Below are 20301 nucleotides of genomic sequence, written 5' to 3'. Positions count from 1 at the left end.
CACGACAACTTGGTTGAAGTGTTATTATAATCGAATGTTTAAATAAAGCTATATATGAAATAATCGTATGAATATCAGCAAGTCGAACTCTTTGAATGAATTAACATAGGTAAACATTAAAAAATAGTTACTCTAGAAAATAAGTATTAGCAAAAAAAGGGGACGGGGTCTACTCTCAAAGCGCCGTTGGTTCTTATATGAAGATTTGTGGTCACTGTATTCACATATATCTAATAAAAAAATATATAGTATGTACTTCAATAGTGTAGAAGTACAATCACACAGGAAAATCATAACTTTACATTGTATTTTTTTCTTTTTTTAGTCATGCTTTTCTTCCTTCAATTTATTCTTGGTCTCATAGGATAGATTGCAGAAATCAGGTATGTATTATTTTAATATATTTTGAAATGTATTGACGCTTTTAGTATTACTTATATATAGAAACAAACAAATTTGGAATAATATTAAAGATGATTATGACATTCGTTTATTTCCCCGCTCATTTATGTTATATTCTCAATGTGATAATCGATTGTTAAATGACATCATTTACTTTTAGACTTATATATATCTTTTATGAATGAGTCTAGATGTCAATCGAAGTATAAGTAAGGCAATTTAATGTTATTTTTAGATTTAAAAGCCACCGAACGGAATTAACAATTTATTGCCGGGAAAAAAGCAAGATTAAACAAACACTGGAAGTCGAAACAGGCTAATATACATTATTTGTTTATTGAAATACTTAATAATTGATTAGTAAGATTTTTTGTATTATTTACATTTCATATTTAATTCATAATTATGAAGTGTTGCAATCTAACTTGGATAAACGGGCAGTTGATGACTTGATAAAATATTGTTATGTCTGAGGTTTTCATATTTGGCAATTAACCAAAAATATGTAGTTATATATGTTTCTTTTTTTTTTCTATTCACAGCCGGAAATAAATCTAAGGGAAGTAATCATGGTAATGCTATATATGGAGCACACAAGTTACAGTCGTTGGATACAAACCACGTACATGAAATAAGGATGAATATTTCATGTATTTATATCTTTAACAGGTCGAGAACTCTAGATTTTCTGACGTCAGAATATATTTGCATAGTAATTTCCAAAACACAAGGCCAATATGGCCTTGAAAAGCTGACCAATCGACTCAATGAACTACAATGCATTGTGGGCTACTACGAGTAAACTACTACTTAAAACACGTGGAATTAGTGGAAAAACAGTCAATTAATATATTGTCTGGGACTCTCATTACCAAAGTTTTTATTCTGCAAATATATTTAATGTAAAATATATAACGTAATCTTCAATTTGCATGCTCAGATTAAAAAAATATTGTTTATTGGCTTCACGATTCGACTTTCTTTTTCGCCTTGCAAAAGTAGTTGAACCGGTTTTGTGCATTGTTATGAATTGAACCTGCATTAATTTCACGACATGACACAGTGAAATATCCAATGAAGTGACCACTGTCCAGTAAGAAAATCATTTGAGCTCTTTTAAATCTGTATAATGTCATTGCAAAATCATTTCTGCCTAGAAAAACACGAAACTTTCATTGAAACACTTCTTTCTGTACTGAATGTGTATTTTTTTTTTATCAGGACCTGAACTTATAGTAAGAACATCATAATATTCAGTATGCTAAAAAGATGTGTTATGAAAGCGGCAGGGGCGGGTCCAGCCATTTAAAAAAGGGGGGTCCTAACCCTGGACAAAAGGGGAGGGGGTTCCAACTACATGTCCCCATCTAAATGCACTGATCGTCCAAAAAAAGGGGGTCAATCCCCCGGAACCCCCGCCCCCTGGATCCGCCACTGAGCGGGTACGGTATATAGCTCAATACATTTTTTTATAGTTTCATCCATCGATAATATCCGTTTGTTGCTAATTTTATCACAAAATATACCTCAGAGGTTTTTTTTTTATCGTTCGCGCGGCTGCTGTCCTGTTGACATATGTAAAATATCTCCAATATTAAAAGTCTCTGGATCATAATGAGTGCCATATTACCTATTTTTTTTTTCTAAAACGTGCTTTGTATATAGAAATAAGAAGATGAGGTATGAGTGCTAAATGAGACATCTTTCCAACAAAGACATAGTTTAGTAAAGTAAGCAGTCATAGGTCCAATGCTGAAAAGTAAGCTATTAATGACCCCAAAATTACTTGTGTAAAACAATCCAAACAAAAAAAAAAACAAAAACCGGTCCAATTAATATATAAAAGGAAAAGAAATCTATCCCATCACAAAAAAATATATTGTATAGGAGCCTGTATTTCAGTGGTTGTCGTTTGTTTATGTGTTACATATTTGTTTTTCGTTCATTTTTTTATATATAATTAAGGCCGTTAGTTTTCTCGTTTGAATTGTTTTACATTGTCATATCGGGGACTTTTATAGCTGACTATGCGGTATGGGCTTTGCTCATTGTTGAAGGCCGTACGGTGATCTATAAATGTTAATTTCTGTGTCATTTTGGTCTCTTGTGGACAGCTGTCTCATTGGCAATCATACCACATCATCTTTTTTATTATAGCTCCAACGCTGCAATTTTCACAAAATATATCAAATTTTCCACCTTGTCGCACATACATATGGATAAAATCCTTACAGCTTATTTCCTAATGCACGTGGAGCAAAACTTTGGTTAGCTTGCTTGCTTTGTTTGTATATTGTACAAAATATAAAATATACAAGTTAAACTATGCCAATATATATATATTGTTTAAAGATGTCAATCTTATTTTCAAAGCTTGTATAAACAAAGCAAGCAAGCCAACCAAAGTTTTACTTTGCAGGTTTAAGAAATCAGCTGTAATGATTTTATTCAGTTTGGCAAATGTCCGAGCCCGTTAAAAAACGAACAAACTGAAACTACAGTTGCTGACTTCACTACCTTCAAAAAAGGGAACAATTTGGAAGTCCCATATACTGAAATGTGACCAACAAAAATACTTATAAATTTTGTTAACACTGCCATGCATGTAAATATTTCTTCGCCTTTTTTACGAACACAAAATTCAAGGATCCCACATTTGCCTTTAATTATCTATACGAACATGGCTGTACTCTTGAAATCAGCACCGGCTGTTATCGACGGCTTACTTTACACCAGTAAGTTTGTCTCATGGGTAATTGTGTTGTTCGCTGTTGTTTCTTTGCTTCTGGTGGACAAATACATGAAATCTCTGTGCCATCATCAAACATGTTAATGGCTATATATATATCGGGTAATTCAAAACCTTTTTTCTTCGCATAGAAACAACTCTTCGTTAATCTGAGCATGGAAGTAATACTTTATATCACGAACTATAAATAAGGATACACAAAATGAAAAACTAAGCTAAATTGTGAATCCCGCATTGCACGAAAAAATGTGTTGTATTTCAGTAAATAACACGTGTTCTTGGTTGATTGTAAACACGTAGTAGTCCATCATGCATTGTGACTCATTTAGTGGATTGGTCAAAAACCTAGGTAAAAATAAATTGCGTCACATGTAAATAAACAATTACATGTGCGAGAACATAAGTATGCTAATTTATGCATTTCTATATAAGGTAGTGGTCCCGACCTGTTTAACATGAACAAATTATTTGGAAATGGCAATTAACATGACGGGGACACGGAATGATACGTTTTAATAGTTACCAATGAATCTGTTATATATTTGTTAAGGTTTAATAAAAAATAAACAATTACAGTTGCCTTTCGTTGATTATAAATCTATTTATAAACATTACCATATGTTAGCAACATGACCCCACCCTATGAACATGTAACTTACTATATAAGTTACACATGGCAGTATATTAGTTATAAGCCACCTTTTGTTAACTACATATCGTCGCTTGATGTGAACAAAACGTCACCGTATATTAGTTAAAGGCCTTCATCTGTTACTAACATAATGCTAGCTTATGTGAGTAACATTTCGCTTTTATCGCCTTAGGAAAAAATACATGTGCTTTATGTTTGTAACAGGTAACTCGTTTACAAGTAACAAAAGTTTGTCATCATTATATCACTAGACTGGAAAAAGCAATTGGTTGTGATTTAAAACCTTGCACGAGGCAAACGTGTTCACCTTCATTTGTATTTGATAAAAATAAAATAACTAAACTACTGAGCTCCCAGAAAATTCGAAGCGGAAAGTCATTTATAAAATGACAAAATCTAAAGCAGAAACACATCGAAATGAATTAATAACAAATTTCATATTCCTGATTTGTTACAGGCATTTTTTTATGTAAAAAATGGTCAATGAAATTTACCAGATAAAAGCTAGCTTAAACTTTCACTTGCATAACAGTCCCATTATATTGACAAAAATGTGTGAACAAAACAAGCAGACATAATAGGTCAAATGTTTGAAAAATTGGGTACAACAGTTAACATTGTGTTATAATCTTAATCACGATAAAAATGTAACAAAGAAGCACAAAAAGGCATAGATACAAAGCAATTGAGCAAAATTAGAGACAAGAGTACTTCGGTACTGACATGAACATATGGATTTTTTGTGTTATTTAAATTTGCTGTCACAAAATAATAGAAGTTATTATAAATTAAGGAATGTATCTCCCTAATGCGAAACTCTGATTCCTTTCACGGATTTGGCTATACTTTTTGGACCTTTTGGATTATAGCCATTCATCTTTTATATAAGCTTTGGATTTCAAACATTTTGGCCACAAGCATCACTGAAGAGACATGCATTGTCGAAATGCGCATCTGGTGCAAGAAAATTGGTACCGTTAATTTTATTAACATTTTGTTATAATCTTAATCACGATAAAAATGTAACAAAGAAACACAAAAAGGCAAACATACAAACCAATTGAGCAGCATTAGAGACAAGAATACAAAAAAAAATACAATAGCATGTATCAAAGAAACACAAAAATGCATATAGACAAAGCACATTGGTAAAAGATAGATAAGAATACACAAATAATAATAGAGCAATAACACAATGACGGGATGTAAACATACAGAGCCTCGTCAAATATATATATAAGTCACTGTACGGCCTTCAACAATAACCAAAGCCATAACTGCATAGTCAGCTTTTAAAGGCCCCGAAATGACACATGTAAAACAATTCAAACAAGAAAACAAACTGTCTAGTAAGTACTTAAAAAAATGAACGAAAACAAATTATGAACACGTCAAAAATAATACGTGTCATAATTTTCATATGCTGTATTAAAAGATATAACAATAAGTTCTTTGGTAGTAGTAGGGGAGTTATTTAGAACTACTGACTCCTGCCTTTGTTAATATAGTATGTTTGTTTTGTTTCTTTTTTTATTTTTAGTTTATTTATATGTTTTGCACTTTAGTCTGACATCCATTTTCACGGAACTGCTACACATGTTTATTTAGATTCCAGCTAAAGACCACCTCCGAATGCAGCGTTGAATACACATTGATTGTCTTCGGCTGTTATCTGCTCTTGAGTCGGGTTGTTGTCTCTTTGAAATATTTCTTATGCCCGTTCTCGATTTAGTTTTTGTCCTGCAATAAGCCAGTTCATTATATGATATGGGTTTGCGATTTTTTCACGAGTTTCTGCGGATCTACATTTGTTTTGCGGTATACGAAAATAAAAGATTGTAAGATGTCCATTGTTATAAATAATTCAAAATTTGGTGACTATGTGGAACGCATCTATATCATCGAGTTAGATATAAAGGATACCATAGATACAGTTAAGTCAGCCTCATATCTTGACTTATATCTAGAAATTGACAATGAGGGTCGGTTGAAAACAACACTTTACGACAAAAGAGATGATTTCAGCTTTCCATTTCTAAGTAGCAACATTTCAGCAGCACCTGCATATGGGGTATATATCTCCCAATTGATACGATATTCCCGTGCTTGCATTTCCTATCATGATTTTCTTGATAGAGGGTTGCTGCTCACAAGGAAGCTATTAAACCAAGAGTTCCAAATGATGAAGTTGAAATCATCCCTTCGTAAATTTTACGGACGCCATCTAGAGCTGACCGTTATGGAATAACCGTTTCACAAATGATATCGGATATGTTCCTTACGTCGTAACTAAAATCTCCTTCCCTTTCATGAATATGACCTACCAAATTAGACTATTTTGCGGATTTGTTATCACATAAGCAACACGACGGGTGCCACATGTGGAGCAGGATCTGTTTACCCTTCCGGAGCACCTGAGATCACCCCTAGTTTTTTGGGGGGGTTCGTGTTGTTTATTCTTTACTTTTCTATGTCGTGTCATGTGTGCTGTTTTTTGTTTTTGTTTTTCATTTTTAGCCATGGCGTTGTCAGTTTGTTTTAGATTTATGAGTTTGACTGTCCCTTCGGTATCTTTCGTCCCTCTTTTATATTATATGAGAGCCGTATTTTGGCATTTCGTAAATCAGGTTAAAATGTAAACAAGGTACCATGTTCTTACAACAACTTGTCGTCGGGGCATGGAAAATGATATATACATGGAGTTTGCGGTTGTTTTTTTTTTTTTTTCATTTTATAGTATATGTTGATTATAGTAAATACAGTTTTCATCATTTAGAAAAGAAAGTTATAATAAAGAATTCTTTACTTTCCATGTAAAAGATCTCGGGAGTTTTTATAAGTAGCAAGTTTCAGTAACTGGAAGGGATTTTCAAACCTCTAAAATATCCAGTTGGTGTTTAATAATACTTTGCAATTTTACTTCAACCAAACAGATTGAACACACTTTGTCAAGGATTTGTCAGTTGGTATGCAAAATTAATTGGTGTCCTTTGGTTTTGTGATTTTGAGTAGTACATTGTATAAAGCATTTTTTAGTCTGCCGTATGGTATACTCAATGAAAATATGAAGATTGGAAAATTTACATGAGACAATATAATATCAATACATTGCAAAACCCAAATATGGAACGTCTTTTTATTGTTGTCCGTCATCTTCATGTCACCATGAGGCATTAAAAATTGATCAATATTTCTCATAACTGGTAGTAAATAAGTTCAAGATGACCCTTCGCATTGGATTGAGTATAATTCATGGTTAAATATCACACAAAGCTACATTTCTATTTTTAAGACTGATTTTTTATACTATTAAATTTCACCAAAAGCGAATAGAAATGAAAAATTTATGTCTAGGATTTCTCAACTTTTACTCGAAGAAATTTTAATATATGTGTTTGTTTTAAGATTTGTGTATCTTTTGTTAAAGGAAGTTGTGGAAGGGATATAGTGTTGCATTAGTCCATGATGAATACAAATAGTTTGCTAGTAGATGCAACTTTGTTAGTCACGAGTATCAAAATCAAATCTTGAAAATGAATCAGATAATATTCAATTTCAACAACTGTACTTCAAAGATATTAAATTTCAACAACTGCAAAATTAAGTTAGATCTTATAACATTATCATAACTAATTGGATTGAACCAGATTTGTCAATTGATGATTAAAGTCAACTCAATATAAACATTGTTTATATAATAATTTGCACTTTGTATACAACACAAACCTCCATATTTCCGGCCCAAATGATTTTGTGCATGTACCAATTTACTCTCTTTTGTATACCTTTATCAGGTATGAGCATTGTCATTCATTTACACATATGTTATGCAACTTCGAAGTATTTTAGACTGTGATTTTTTTAAACTATATTCGCAACTCAAACTCTATGTACAGAACTTTTTGGGTCTCCACATTTTAAATACAACAAGTCGATATATGTCTTCGTTTATAAGCTTAATTATGTGGACAACAATATGTAATTACGGGTACATGTATTGACATTTTTTTTTCATACACGAAGTGTTAAGGTGTTTAAAATTTAATTATTTCTTTAACGTGTAATCAAATATTACAAGTATTAGTGAATATAGTGTTAAAACAATCTTAGCGACGCTCATATGTCATAAAAGTTTAATACCTTTTATAATACTACATGAAGTCTACGTCAGAACTTTTACAATACAATGAATTGATAAATGTCTATTGATATCTATATATTTACTATATTTTGTAGTTATGTAAACTATTATTTATTGATAGAGTTTAAAATCGACAAGTGTTATGATTCAAAAATTTCAAAAGTCGATGAACTGTTGAGAAAGATATAAATGGTCATACATTTAAGGGTCATCAAAATTAATACAGGAAATTATTAATGTGATATTTAATATGGTTTTGCATTCAGAAATCTTAATTTTATGTCTTCAAGTTGTTCAAACTGGAGGTAAGATCGTTTGCAAATAATTGTTTTTTGAAATAAATCTAATTTAAACATGCTATGTAAAACATTGTAGCATTTTCTCAACATCTTCTCCAGAAGTCAACGGACAATCAATTACAATGAAAACATGTATACGCTTACATCAAATGGCCACTGACATAATGCAATTTCTGTCTGTTTTTTTTTTCAATAGAAATGTCAAATATTTAAAATGTCTAATTATTATGTAATTCGTAGTAATGGAATCCCTGAATTAATTATTTACTAGTTATGCATATATTACGTTAATTCAAAATCTTAAACGTAACTACAGCCATGAGAATACCGAGTTAAAAATATACACACACAAAACAACAAACATCAAAAAAAGAAATAGAACAATGAGCACTAAGAAACGAAACATCTTATTGAAATCGTTTTTTATTGTTTTTATTTTCATGTGTGAAATCTACATAACATATCATATAGAAAGATACTTATTGTTGTTAATATAACAATTAGTTGCGAGTATGGTCTAGAGAAACGATGATAGTCCGTCGAGAGGGGACGATAAAACAAATTTAAAACAACACGTTTAAAAATTTCTTGCTTCCGAAGCGAGTCTCAGGAATTACCTTCACCAGGAAAGGTCAAAGCCAAACATTTGAAACCCGAAGATGTATAAGTACCTAAACCGTTGAAGGGTTATATGTTTGTTTCTTTTACAATTTTAACACGATGAAGACTGCTGTACACATATTTTGACTATTTTATTTATTACGTCTGTTTAGTTCACGCATTATTGTAAATATAACGGAATTTGATGAGACTGTTATTCGAGGTGAGAGGTTTAGCGCTATAAAACCAGGTTTAATCCACCATTTTCTACATTTGAAAATGCCTGTACCAAGTCAGAAAAAAGACAGTTGTTGTCCATTTGTTTTTTATGTGTGTTCTCATTTGATTTTGCCATGTGATTATGGACTTTCCGATTTGATTTTCCTCTGAGTTCAGTATTTTTGTGATTTTAATTTTTTCAAAAATATCTAAAATAGATGGCCAAATTAATCAAAAGATAATTTTGCCTGAGGGAGTCGAAACCATAGTTTCTTTATAATTTCAAAATTTATAAACAGACAATTTTAGTAAACTTGGTTAAAGCATGTCAGTACCGAAGCATTGACTACTGATCTGATGATACCCTCGGGGACTGATAGTCCACCAGCAGAGGTATCGACCAAGTGATGTAAACAATTGAAAACAACACTTGTAATAATTTCTTGCGTCCGAAGCGCTTTTCTGGATTTACCTTCATCAGGAACGCTCAAAGCCAACTGTTTGAAACCCGAAGATGTCTAAGTACCGAAACCGTTGAAGAGCTATATGTCAAATATACCTTTTAGAAATAGCAAAATTCATCTAAAGCAAACTTTGCCTGAGGGATTTATGTAAATGACAACCAAGTCATTTGTGTCTTCAACTGTACAATAAAAGTACAAGTTGAATAACTTATCTCCTAAAGAAAATCATGATAGATAACGAACAAAATTTAATATTGGATAATGTATCAACTTGGTGATGTTTACAGAGAGATAACGTTCCCAAACTTAACGAAAAATATAAATACTACTGTTTTCCTCAAACTAAAGGTAACTGCCGATTTCTAATCAAGATATGTATTAAAGAGACCAAACTGCATATCGTTATGACGGAATGCAATTTCGTTTTTTTCGAACTGACCGGCAGTACCATTGGTGTATTCATTAATCTATTTGTATCTATTATTTGTAGGTATACATATCATAAGTAACGTATTCACTCCAAATATTGGAAAAGGTATATCTTCTCATCGTAAACCTGATATTATGAAATACAGTATAACCATCGATAACTACAACCTTGATTTTACTGGAATAAATTCATTGATATATGAAGTAAAGGCATGTAAAGATGCATTTGTACTTCTGTCGAGTTCTGATGTAAAAGATTCGACTAAACCCTTGTATGAGATTCACCTCGGTAATAGTCATAACACAAGGTCGCGAATTGTATATCGACCAAACGATTTATTAATTGCTAGTAGCTATTGTATGCAATTTATAAATACTCCAAATATTACTATCTGTGATATTTATCTTCCATTTTGGATAAGTTGGGTCGATGGAAATGTCGCATATGGAACTGGGCTTGTGGTTGCTGAAAATACATTGGATAGTTGGATAAATACGAATCTATTTGAAGTGAGAGGTATTGAAGTATATACAGGCTTTTCTGAGACAGGGGAGTGGTAAATATATCTAGAAGGTAAGGTACTAATATTTACCTTTTTTATTCAACAACGATTATTAGTACACGTTATCGGTTAAAGTCAAAAGTGTTGTTCATTTGTTTTTTATTTATAAATATAAGGAATGTTTTAAAATCATTTTTCATTCTACATTCAATTTAATATAAATTGATGCTCATCAAAGTCCAACCATTTTTTCTTTATTTTTTTTTCATTTTTTTAAATTGATAAAAGAACCTTTTATTACATTTTGGTATTCAACATTAATATTTGAGCATCAATTATATTCCAGGTTGATCAACTCTACAATGTGTTTGACATTTGTATATTTTAAACGGACGGAATTGAATTTAAAATCATAATTAAACAATTGCACAAATTACATCAGCATGGTAAAGTATTCGATATACTTACGGTCATGACATCATAATATTAATTGGATTTTTGAGGATGTAAAACTGTCTGGATCGTACAAATACCTCCCCCAAACACCGATAAATGTACATAACTTTAACCATATTATTTAGCAAACAAAAAACTTTTTTTTTTCATTTCAGATGTGAGATACTGTCATTTTGATCAGATGTTGTGACTGACATACCACATCACACCGAGGCTGGATGGAGATTTTATAGTAAATGCTTCAACGGCGACACTACATGTCTTGGCTGTTACTTTTAAACTGCAAATTTAAAACGGGGGAAAAGTATTGAATAAGTCATAGTGTAGTTTGCAATTGTTTAATTTGAAAAAAATAAAATTAAGAGAGATGTATCTGTAATTCTATTTTAGCTGCATTATATATAAAGGTTTACTTAAGTAAGAAGGTAAAGAGTTGTTTTATACATACAATTAGACCGGTACAATTAGAACACAACGTTTGGGAATTATAATTTATATTAGATTTATAAAGATTCAAACTAAAATAACCTTATTAGTTCAACCAAAGCCGTTATATGTATCCGCAGACATTTCATCATCAGATAAACACAAAAGCATAGTTCTATAACTCGAAGCTCAATTATTAGGACATTTCTTTATCATTTATAAGTTTTAGTTTTGTTAATACAAAACAACTATAATTGCAATTATTGGTATTAAATATCGATGCAAACAATACGTGTATATCTAATAACATGCTACAGATATGCATGATGCCAAATCAAAGATTAATTCTTGTTAGGTTATCTTGTTATGTCCTCAAAATAAACAACACGATTAAATATAACATTCAATTTATTTAACAGGACGACTTATTTGATTCTTTGTTTAACATCTTATTTTTTATGAAATATTTGCCTTCTGCCGTTAGGCATAAACAAGTCCAGAGGCACATACGTATCATTATTTTAATGAGCATGTTTAATAGATACACATGATAGGCGTATGAATTGTTAGCGCCTAAAAATTAGTTTGTAAAGCGACTGCTTGGTGTATTTAACAGTTCTAGCCTGTACTTCGTACTGTTGACATTGTATTTCTTTTGAGTTTATGAAAGAACATTTTTTTTTATAGTTTTGTATTTTGAACGATACAATAGTTTTGAAAGTGAAATGGTTATACAATCAATCATAGTCGTATTGCAATATTGTATCCATGATGGCAAAGTTCTAGTTACAGTATGTGTTTCTTTTCATACATGTAATATTTCAAAAATAATGATGTTTTTTTCTCATTTCTCTGATGATATCATACACTACTACGCTGGTATTTATATTAGGATACATGAATCCCAAGATAGGGTTCTCCTGGTCACCCACGGAGCTCTGTAGTGAAGTTCTTCAGTATTACAAATACAAAAAGTTAACCTGTGATTATCTTTATAGTCTGAATTAATGAATTGATATTGTATACTGTATATTGTATAGTATATATTGTAATGTTTCATTAGTCTAATTAAATCGACAGCTTACCTTATACAGTAGTCGAGCTAAACATCAAACTTATATTTATCGGATTGTTTTTGCCATTAATTAGTTGAATTTATGTATTTGGTGCAAAGAAATATAAATGTCAAGCTTTTATTACCAATTATCTTTCAATCATCTTTTGTAAATATGTTTTTCCCCATCTTAAACCTTGTTATGTCTTAACATAACTGAAAGATGCTACGATTTCATATCAGCAGGTAAATTACTAGGATCTTGATATCAAATAGCTAAGTGATTGATATTGTATTGTATGTTCTTGTTTGTTGTATCACGTACTCAATAATATTTTACTCTACTGGTTATAATTATCATGTTGTGCTGTTCATTGGGTTGATTCAAATAAATCTTTTATCTCCTACAAATCAAAAGTTCTTTATTTCAATTGGAACATTCTTCCTTGATGATTTTTTATATACATATCTCTATAAGAAGAAAATATGATAAATAATTTGTGTTAAAGAAAAAAAGAACAAACAGGAAATGAACCTGATGTCCAAACCTTGAAGTTAGAACAAACAGAAATTATACAACTTGATTGGTAGTACGACTTGTAGATAAAGCAAACTGCAGCACGCATGTGTACTTTTATTGATTTTATATTGGTTTATATATGTATGTCATCATCATTTAACAAAACATCATTAAAGTTAAAATTTTTGTTAAAGATGTATTCAACAATATTTCATTTACACATGTTGTTCCAAATTGTAAAAGGTAAGAACGTAGTATTATTAACATACAACAAATATTTCGGTAATATCAATAGCCTCGTTTCATATCTATCACATGCTTAAGTTACATGGTATATCATTTTAATTTTTTTATTAAATCACTATACATTAAAGATGGGAGAATGATAGCCGAGGGACAGTCAAACCAATAGATCGAAAATAAACTGACAATGCCATTGCAAACAAAAAAGACAAACAGACAAATACTAGTACAAAAGACACAACATCAAAAACCAAAAACTTAACAACATAAACCCCACCAAAAACTGTGGTTGATCTTAGATACACTGGAAGAGTTAGCAGCTACTGCTCCATATTTGGCATCCGCCGTCTTGCTCATTTTATAACAAACCCGGTAAATAGTCAGGAGCTTGTAAATCAGTGGTTGGTGTTTACGTGTTACATATTTGTTTTTCGTTAATTTGTTTTTGTATATAAATAAGGCCGACAGTTTTTTCGTTTAAACTTCTTGACAAGGTCATTTCGGGCCTTTTATAGCTGACTATGCTGTATTGGCTTTACTTATTGTAGATGGCCTTATGGTGACCTACAGTTGTTAATGTCTGTGTCATTCCGCTCTCTTGTGGAGAATTGTCCCATTGGCAATCATACCACATCTTTATTTTTTAGAATTTGGTAGGTCAAATTTCTGATGAAAAGGGAAGTGTATTGTAGTTATAACACAAAGAACATATTCGATAACATCTGTGAAACTTTTGTTCTATAACAGTCAACTAACTCGTGATGGTATTAATTCAACTTCATCCTATGGAACTATTAGTTCCTAGTAGGCACCAACCTCTCTACCAAGGAAATCATGTTAGTATAAACAATCCCGGGAATATCGAATCAATTAGGAGATATATACTCCGTATGCAAAAGCTAAGTGGAAACCATCACAATTGGGAAGCTGACATCTTCCTTTTTTAAACAATACTAACTACTTTTAAAGAAATTCAAAATACATCATACCCTATTATCGTCGTCATTCTATTCTTTAAGTAAATGTAAGTGTTAAATGTAGTCTTTTGTACTGTGCTTTTATTTGGGGTTTCTTGCTTTTTTCAATTTTCTTTTCACAATTATATATTATTTTAATGTTGTATATGCTTATTTCATTCACCTTGACGAGGAACATTCATAAGTAACTTTTAGCGTTATAACGCAAATCTTAGCGATTAAACGAAAACATAAATAACGCAAACCTTTGCGATATAACGTTAACCTTTGCGAAATAGCGCAAACATTTGGTCAAGGATCAAATTCAATTAAAATTGGTTATTACTACGAACAATTCTAGTTACAACATGCATGTGAAGTTTATTAAGTGTATGCTGGTTTTTTTAGTAAACGACATGATCATCTAATAAAAAATCAATAAATTCGTGTTTGCGATGTGTCCAACAACTTTTCTTTTACAAAATGTGTTTCTAACTGTAAAAGGTAAGAACTTAATATTCTAAGCAAATATGTTTTCAGTAATATAACAAAAAGCTTCGCTTTAGAATTATTCACATGGTATATCAATTTGTTGCTATTTTTTACATTGATTTGACTTTTAATGTTTTAACGCTACTTTAAAGCACCATATTTATTTTTTTTTTTCATTCGATTAAAACGGTTAAACATTAATAATTGTTGAAAAATAGCATTTTTAACAAATTGTGTCCATGTCGTCATTACTTAATGTGTAGAAGTTAATGTTTAACGTTATAGGTGTAATACCACCATTGATTTTTCCCTATTAGTCTTTGTTAAATTGGCACTTTTAAAAAAATCGTACAGTATTTACCTTTATTTCAACCAAAGAAATACTTTGCATGTGTAAAGTTCAATCCTTTCCAGTGATACAGTGAAAATTTCACACTACATTTCATTGCATATAAGAAAGTAACCACCATCGAGGGTAGACAATCCAATTTTTACACTGTTATTTACTGGTTACCTGCTTTGGTAACTATGTAACCTTAACGTTCCAAAATATTTTATAAGACCATCAAATAAAAAAAGAATGATGCTTTCAGACACCCAACATACATATTTACGACTCAGAAAAATTTAAGTGCATTGAAATGCAGGGTTAATTTTCTACAACTGTCAAATTCAAGGGAATATTTTTTTAGGCCTACTTTCGTATGCAACCGGATGTGACGTACCATGATTTGGTGGAATTACACCTATATATCATGTATATTGTACTGTGCATAGTTTCTGTTTAGTTGTTTTTGGCTCATATTTAACAAATATAAAAAATATCATTTTAGTCATGTTTATACTACTTTTCAATATATTATGTTGATAAGTTGTTTTTTATAAATCTTACTTCCGGTTAAATTCAAAATGGCGGACATTGTACTTAAACAGACTTATTTTATAGGGAGGATAATTGAAATGTGTTTTACCGTATTGCTACTAATAATATATTGTGCAGGAACTTTTCTTTTGGTACTTCTCATGGATACAATATCTTTAAAACAACAGCTTCCAGTAATATCCTATTTGGCGGGCATAGAAATATCAATTTTTATAATTTAAATACCTGTTTTTTCATAATGTAAAAAAGGAGTTTTTTTAGCCGGTAACTAAACTACTGGCATGAAGTTACCTTCAAACTACTTACTCACTTTTATCTTAAAAATGTTTTAATACAAAGTAAACACTTCCTGGAAAAAACGATATGGCGTGAATTTCAGAGATGAGTTATAAATATGTATACTTAATATAGAGCTTTGAATAGATTGATTAAAACAAAAAAAAGTCACTAAAGTACTGAAATATTTTTAGTATTACTACTATTTGGCCACAAATACATGTTTATTTACAATCACCACCACAAGCACACAAAACAGTGCACGAGAAACCTGATTTTCCACAATAACAAAGACAGTGGTATGCTTTCTTACATTGAAAATGTACAAACTCCTGACAAGAACTCACAAAGCATTGTCGAAAAGGGTTCCTATTGATTAAATTTGTTTCTTTACTATTCATAAGCGTCTAGAATAGTCAGCATAGGAACCAATTCCAAGCGTGTTAATCATTCACACCCGTCATGGTATATTTCACGTTTTACATGCTGTCAAAACTAGACCGAGTGTGGGAATAGCATCAATTAGTCTTCTCTCTTCCAAAGAAACAGATGTTTCTTGCTTCGTTCTAACCCCATATGATAAGTTTATTCGATCTTTCAGTAAAATCATGGATCGCATTATCAATGATATTATCAAATCCATATTTGGTGATGTTGGCTTTTTTTCCTTTTCCAGCAAACATGTAAAACATACCAACTATAATCCATCAAAGCCTAGTGCATTTTTAAGGGATTGAAAGAAATGTAGAAGCTTTTTCTACTCCCAAACGCAAGCAAAAAATCGTCTGCCCCTATGTCAAGGAACAGCGAAATAGCAATTGCCGCAATATCAGTATCAAATCATGACTCATTTAAGTCGTTGCCCACAAGAGTCCTTACCAATTTTAAATGTATTTAACATACCTTATATATATATATCTATATATGTAGAGTCTATACGAATCTACCAACCAGTAAACTTAATAGGTATTGGATCATCAAAATTTATCGGTATTGTTACACAATCTTTCAGACTCATATCTATATATGTATATATTCTTTACAGCACTGTCTGTTGAATACACAATTGTAACAGCAAATGTAAGCGTTGTAGACTGTTCGCTTGAGGCAAACATCTTAGACTACATAGTTGACCTTCGGCCGTACGGTTTGGACAGTTTACTCTCAAGATCCTTTATCTTTGAGGTGAAAGCTTGCGAACTGGCAGTGGTATACCTTTCTAGTTCTGACATAATGGATTCAGCAAAACCTTTCTATGAAATAACAATTGGTTCAAATGGAAATACGACTGTACGTATCAGACGCAGAAGTGACGCATCATTGCAGCCAAGTTCAATTATTTCGATACCACGGTATATTTCAAACATTGTAAGTTGCATTATTTATAAACCGTTCTGGATAACTTGGGAGTCAGGAAGGATAATGATTGGCTTGGGGAACATTATCAATGAATTTGTTACGAGTGCACTGATGGATCAGAATCCGTTTGAAGTGAAAAGTTTTGGAGTTTCAACATTAACGGATATAGTTGGACATTGGAAGATATCGTTACCAGGTAAGAAAACTATTTTGAATATTCATTTACAAATAAAACTTTTATTTCTAATCAACATCTATAAAAGGATCAAGACCGATTCATATATGCATTAAAATATATACTTCGACGTAAGTAAACATGGTAAATTGTAAAATCATAAAAACTCTGAACTTCCACGAAAATAAAAAACGAAAAGTCCCTAATCAAATGGCACAAACAAAAGGTAATCTGAACAATTTTTTTATATAAAAAACCTTCAAGTTTAAACTTTTCTCTTGTTGTGAGATATTTTTTTAAATATTCTCTTTTTGCAAATCCAATATTTCAAAATTTATTTCATGTTTTAAATTTTGTTTTGCTTAGTAGCTCGGATATAATTCCGTACATAGATATTTTAACTACAAGCGCTTTGTCCAAAAACTATTTTACGAAACACATTGAAAACATCTGTTATTTGCTTGAACATGTCTTCTTCATATAGTGTTCAGTTTGTTAAACAGTTTTTGCTATCACAAACTGTTTCAGATCTATCTCGAACTACAAGGGAAGTCTTAAAGACATATAATATGAATACATTTTGTCGCAGGTCTAAGCATTTAACAGTGCTATTTGTTGGTTCTCTACAAGAGAGTTAGGGTAGAGTTTTCACAGTTTGTTATCAGAGTAATACCATATATTCATGTAAATGGCAATTGCGAGACAAACAAAACTGGTAAAAAAGTTGAATCCATCATGTTTACAGTCATATTTATTTAGTACATATCCGTTGTCAATAAATTGGATGAAATATTTGATATCATTCTTCTCTTGATCTCACACGTTGTAATTCTCTTAGCTTACATAATATACACAACGTTTGAAAAATTGCCACATCTTATGCAATATGTCAACAGCTGCTGAACTAATTGACTATTTCATATTTCAGTTGGTGATAACTTCACTGGACATTTCAACAGTTGCCAAGATCATGACAAAAGAGCTGTACTTTTGGGTCTGGATGTTATCGCTTCAACGAAATTCCGCTGTGCTATGATTTGTTCACAACTGAACAATTGTGCAGTTTTCAATTACCATGACCAAGATGAGAGGTAAACTGAGTTTAAAAGGGATAATGAGTTTAAGCTATTATTGGTTAACGTGCAATACCCTTCTTTACTTTTAAATTAATATTTCAAGACCTATAACTAATGTGTTAAGGACGAATACACTGTATCCTTGAATTTATTATAGGTGTCGGTTGTTAATTTCAATTGGATTAAAAGAAATTAATTGAAATCATTATTTAAAAGCAATACAAAGCAATATATTTATAGTTGAGACATACTAAAAAATGCAATCATAAAGAGTACTACTAGGAATTTTACTAATTTTACCATTTTGGGATTTTGTCTGATGCTTGGTCCGTTTCTGTGTGTGTTAGTTACATTGTAGTGTTGTGTCGTTGTTCTCCTCTTATATTTATGCGTTTCCGTCAGTTTTATATAATTACGATACTGTTGTCAAGTCATTAAAGATTGCATATTTTGGTGTTAATATTGAGTCACTGATAAGGTCTTTGCATCGGAACTAAATACATTTATTCTAAAAACAGTTGTTGGCATGACACGGGTTATGTTCTTCTCATATATGTTATGATGGTATGATACTAAACCCCTAACGGGAAGGATTGTGCCTGATGTTCATATGATGAAATCATAATCTTTCAGTCAGTTTAATTGAAGTCTGGAGCTGGCATGTCAGTTAACTGCTAGTAGTCTGTTGTTATTTATGTATTATTGTCATTTTGTTTACTTTCTTTGGTTACATCTTCTGACATCAGACTCGGATTTCTCTTGAACTGAATTTTAATGTGCGTATTGTTATGCGTTTACTTTACTACATTGGTTAGAGGTATAGGGGGAGGGTTGAGATCTCACAAACATGTTTAACCCCGCCGCATTTTTGCGCCTGTCGCAAGTCAGGAGCCTCTGGCCTTTGTTAGTCTTGTATTATTTTAATTTTAGTTTCTTGTGTACAATTTGGAAATTAGTATGGCGTTCATTATCACTGGACTAGTATATATTTGTTATGGGGCCAGCTGAAGGACGCCTCCGGGTGCGGGAATTTCTCGATACATTGAAGACCTGTTGTTGACCCTCTGCTCTTGTTTTTTATTTGGTCGGGTTGTTGTCTCTTTCCCCACACATTCCCCATTTCCATTCTCAATTTTATTAGTTTGTTACCCCGATTTTGTTTTTTGTCCATGGATTTATGAGTTTGAACAGCGGTATACTACTGTTGCCTTTATTTACCAAAACATGTTATTTGACATGCTAATTTCTTTACTGAAAAAAAAATCATTATGTCATAATACCTCAATATTGGTAAAACCTTTATATATTTTTTTCTAAATATTTTTTTACAGTTGTGAACTTCTATCGTTTGGAATGGACCCTCTTACAGATTTCCCAACTGTCATTGCAATAGGATGGGAATACTTTACCAAATGTTATGAGGGAACCGAGAAATGTGTTGGATGTTTCTTCTGACTAAATTATGTGTTTATACCAGGGCAGAAGTACATTTTTGGTTATGTTTAAAGCAAATAGGTATAGCATATAGCGGGTCATTTTCGTGGGTGTAAAATTTCGCTGTTTTCATTAAAGAAGGTATACACCATATGTTGGCAGTTATAGTTTTTGCGAAACTAAATTTTATACAGCAGTTGCATTTAAAATTACCGAAATTGATCATGGAGATTCGGTTATATCAGCAAACATGAGCAAAAATGTACACTTCACGAAAATAACCCGCTATAAGGTATCTGGTTGAAGTCTTTGTTTGTATATATCCAATATTTTAGGTAAAAGAAACTTGTTGAATATCAGTAAAAAAAAATTGTTGTAAACACATATTGGACCAAGACGCTATGTATTAGAGTAACCTCATCAAGGTCAAATGATATCCTTTGTGACATTTGTTTGTGAAATTGTTACTCAATATACTAACATATTTTTGAAT

General features: G+C 31.5%; 1 protein-coding gene across 8 annotated transcripts in view; it reads left to right on the top strand.

The window, feature by feature from the left end:
* Positions 1-1070, top strand: part of LOC143083608 (uncharacterized) — a 121640-nt gene extending 120570 nt beyond the window's left edge. For all 8 annotated transcript variants that reach the window (XR_012980805.1, XM_076259886.1, XM_076259882.1 and 5 more), the window contains 2 exons: positions 326-383; positions 945-1070. Coding sequence is in view for 2 of the 8 variants with exons in the window: in XM_076259882.1 (XP_076115997.1) it covers positions 326-369 (44 nt within the window). In the remaining 6 variants the exon portion in view is untranslated. The remainder of the gene's footprint in view (positions 1-325; positions 384-944) is intronic.
* Positions 1071-20301: the final 19231 nt, after the last annotated feature.

The sequence above is a fragment of the Mytilus galloprovincialis genome, chromosome 7 (genome assembly GCF_965363235.1).
Source record: "Mytilus galloprovincialis chromosome 7, xbMytGall1.hap1.1, whole genome shotgun sequence".
Taxonomy (NCBI): domain Eukaryota; kingdom Metazoa; phylum Mollusca; class Bivalvia; order Mytilida; family Mytilidae; genus Mytilus; species Mytilus galloprovincialis.
The sequence above is the reverse complement of the archived record's forward strand: the minus strand, read 5'-3'. Positions and strand labels throughout refer to the sequence as shown.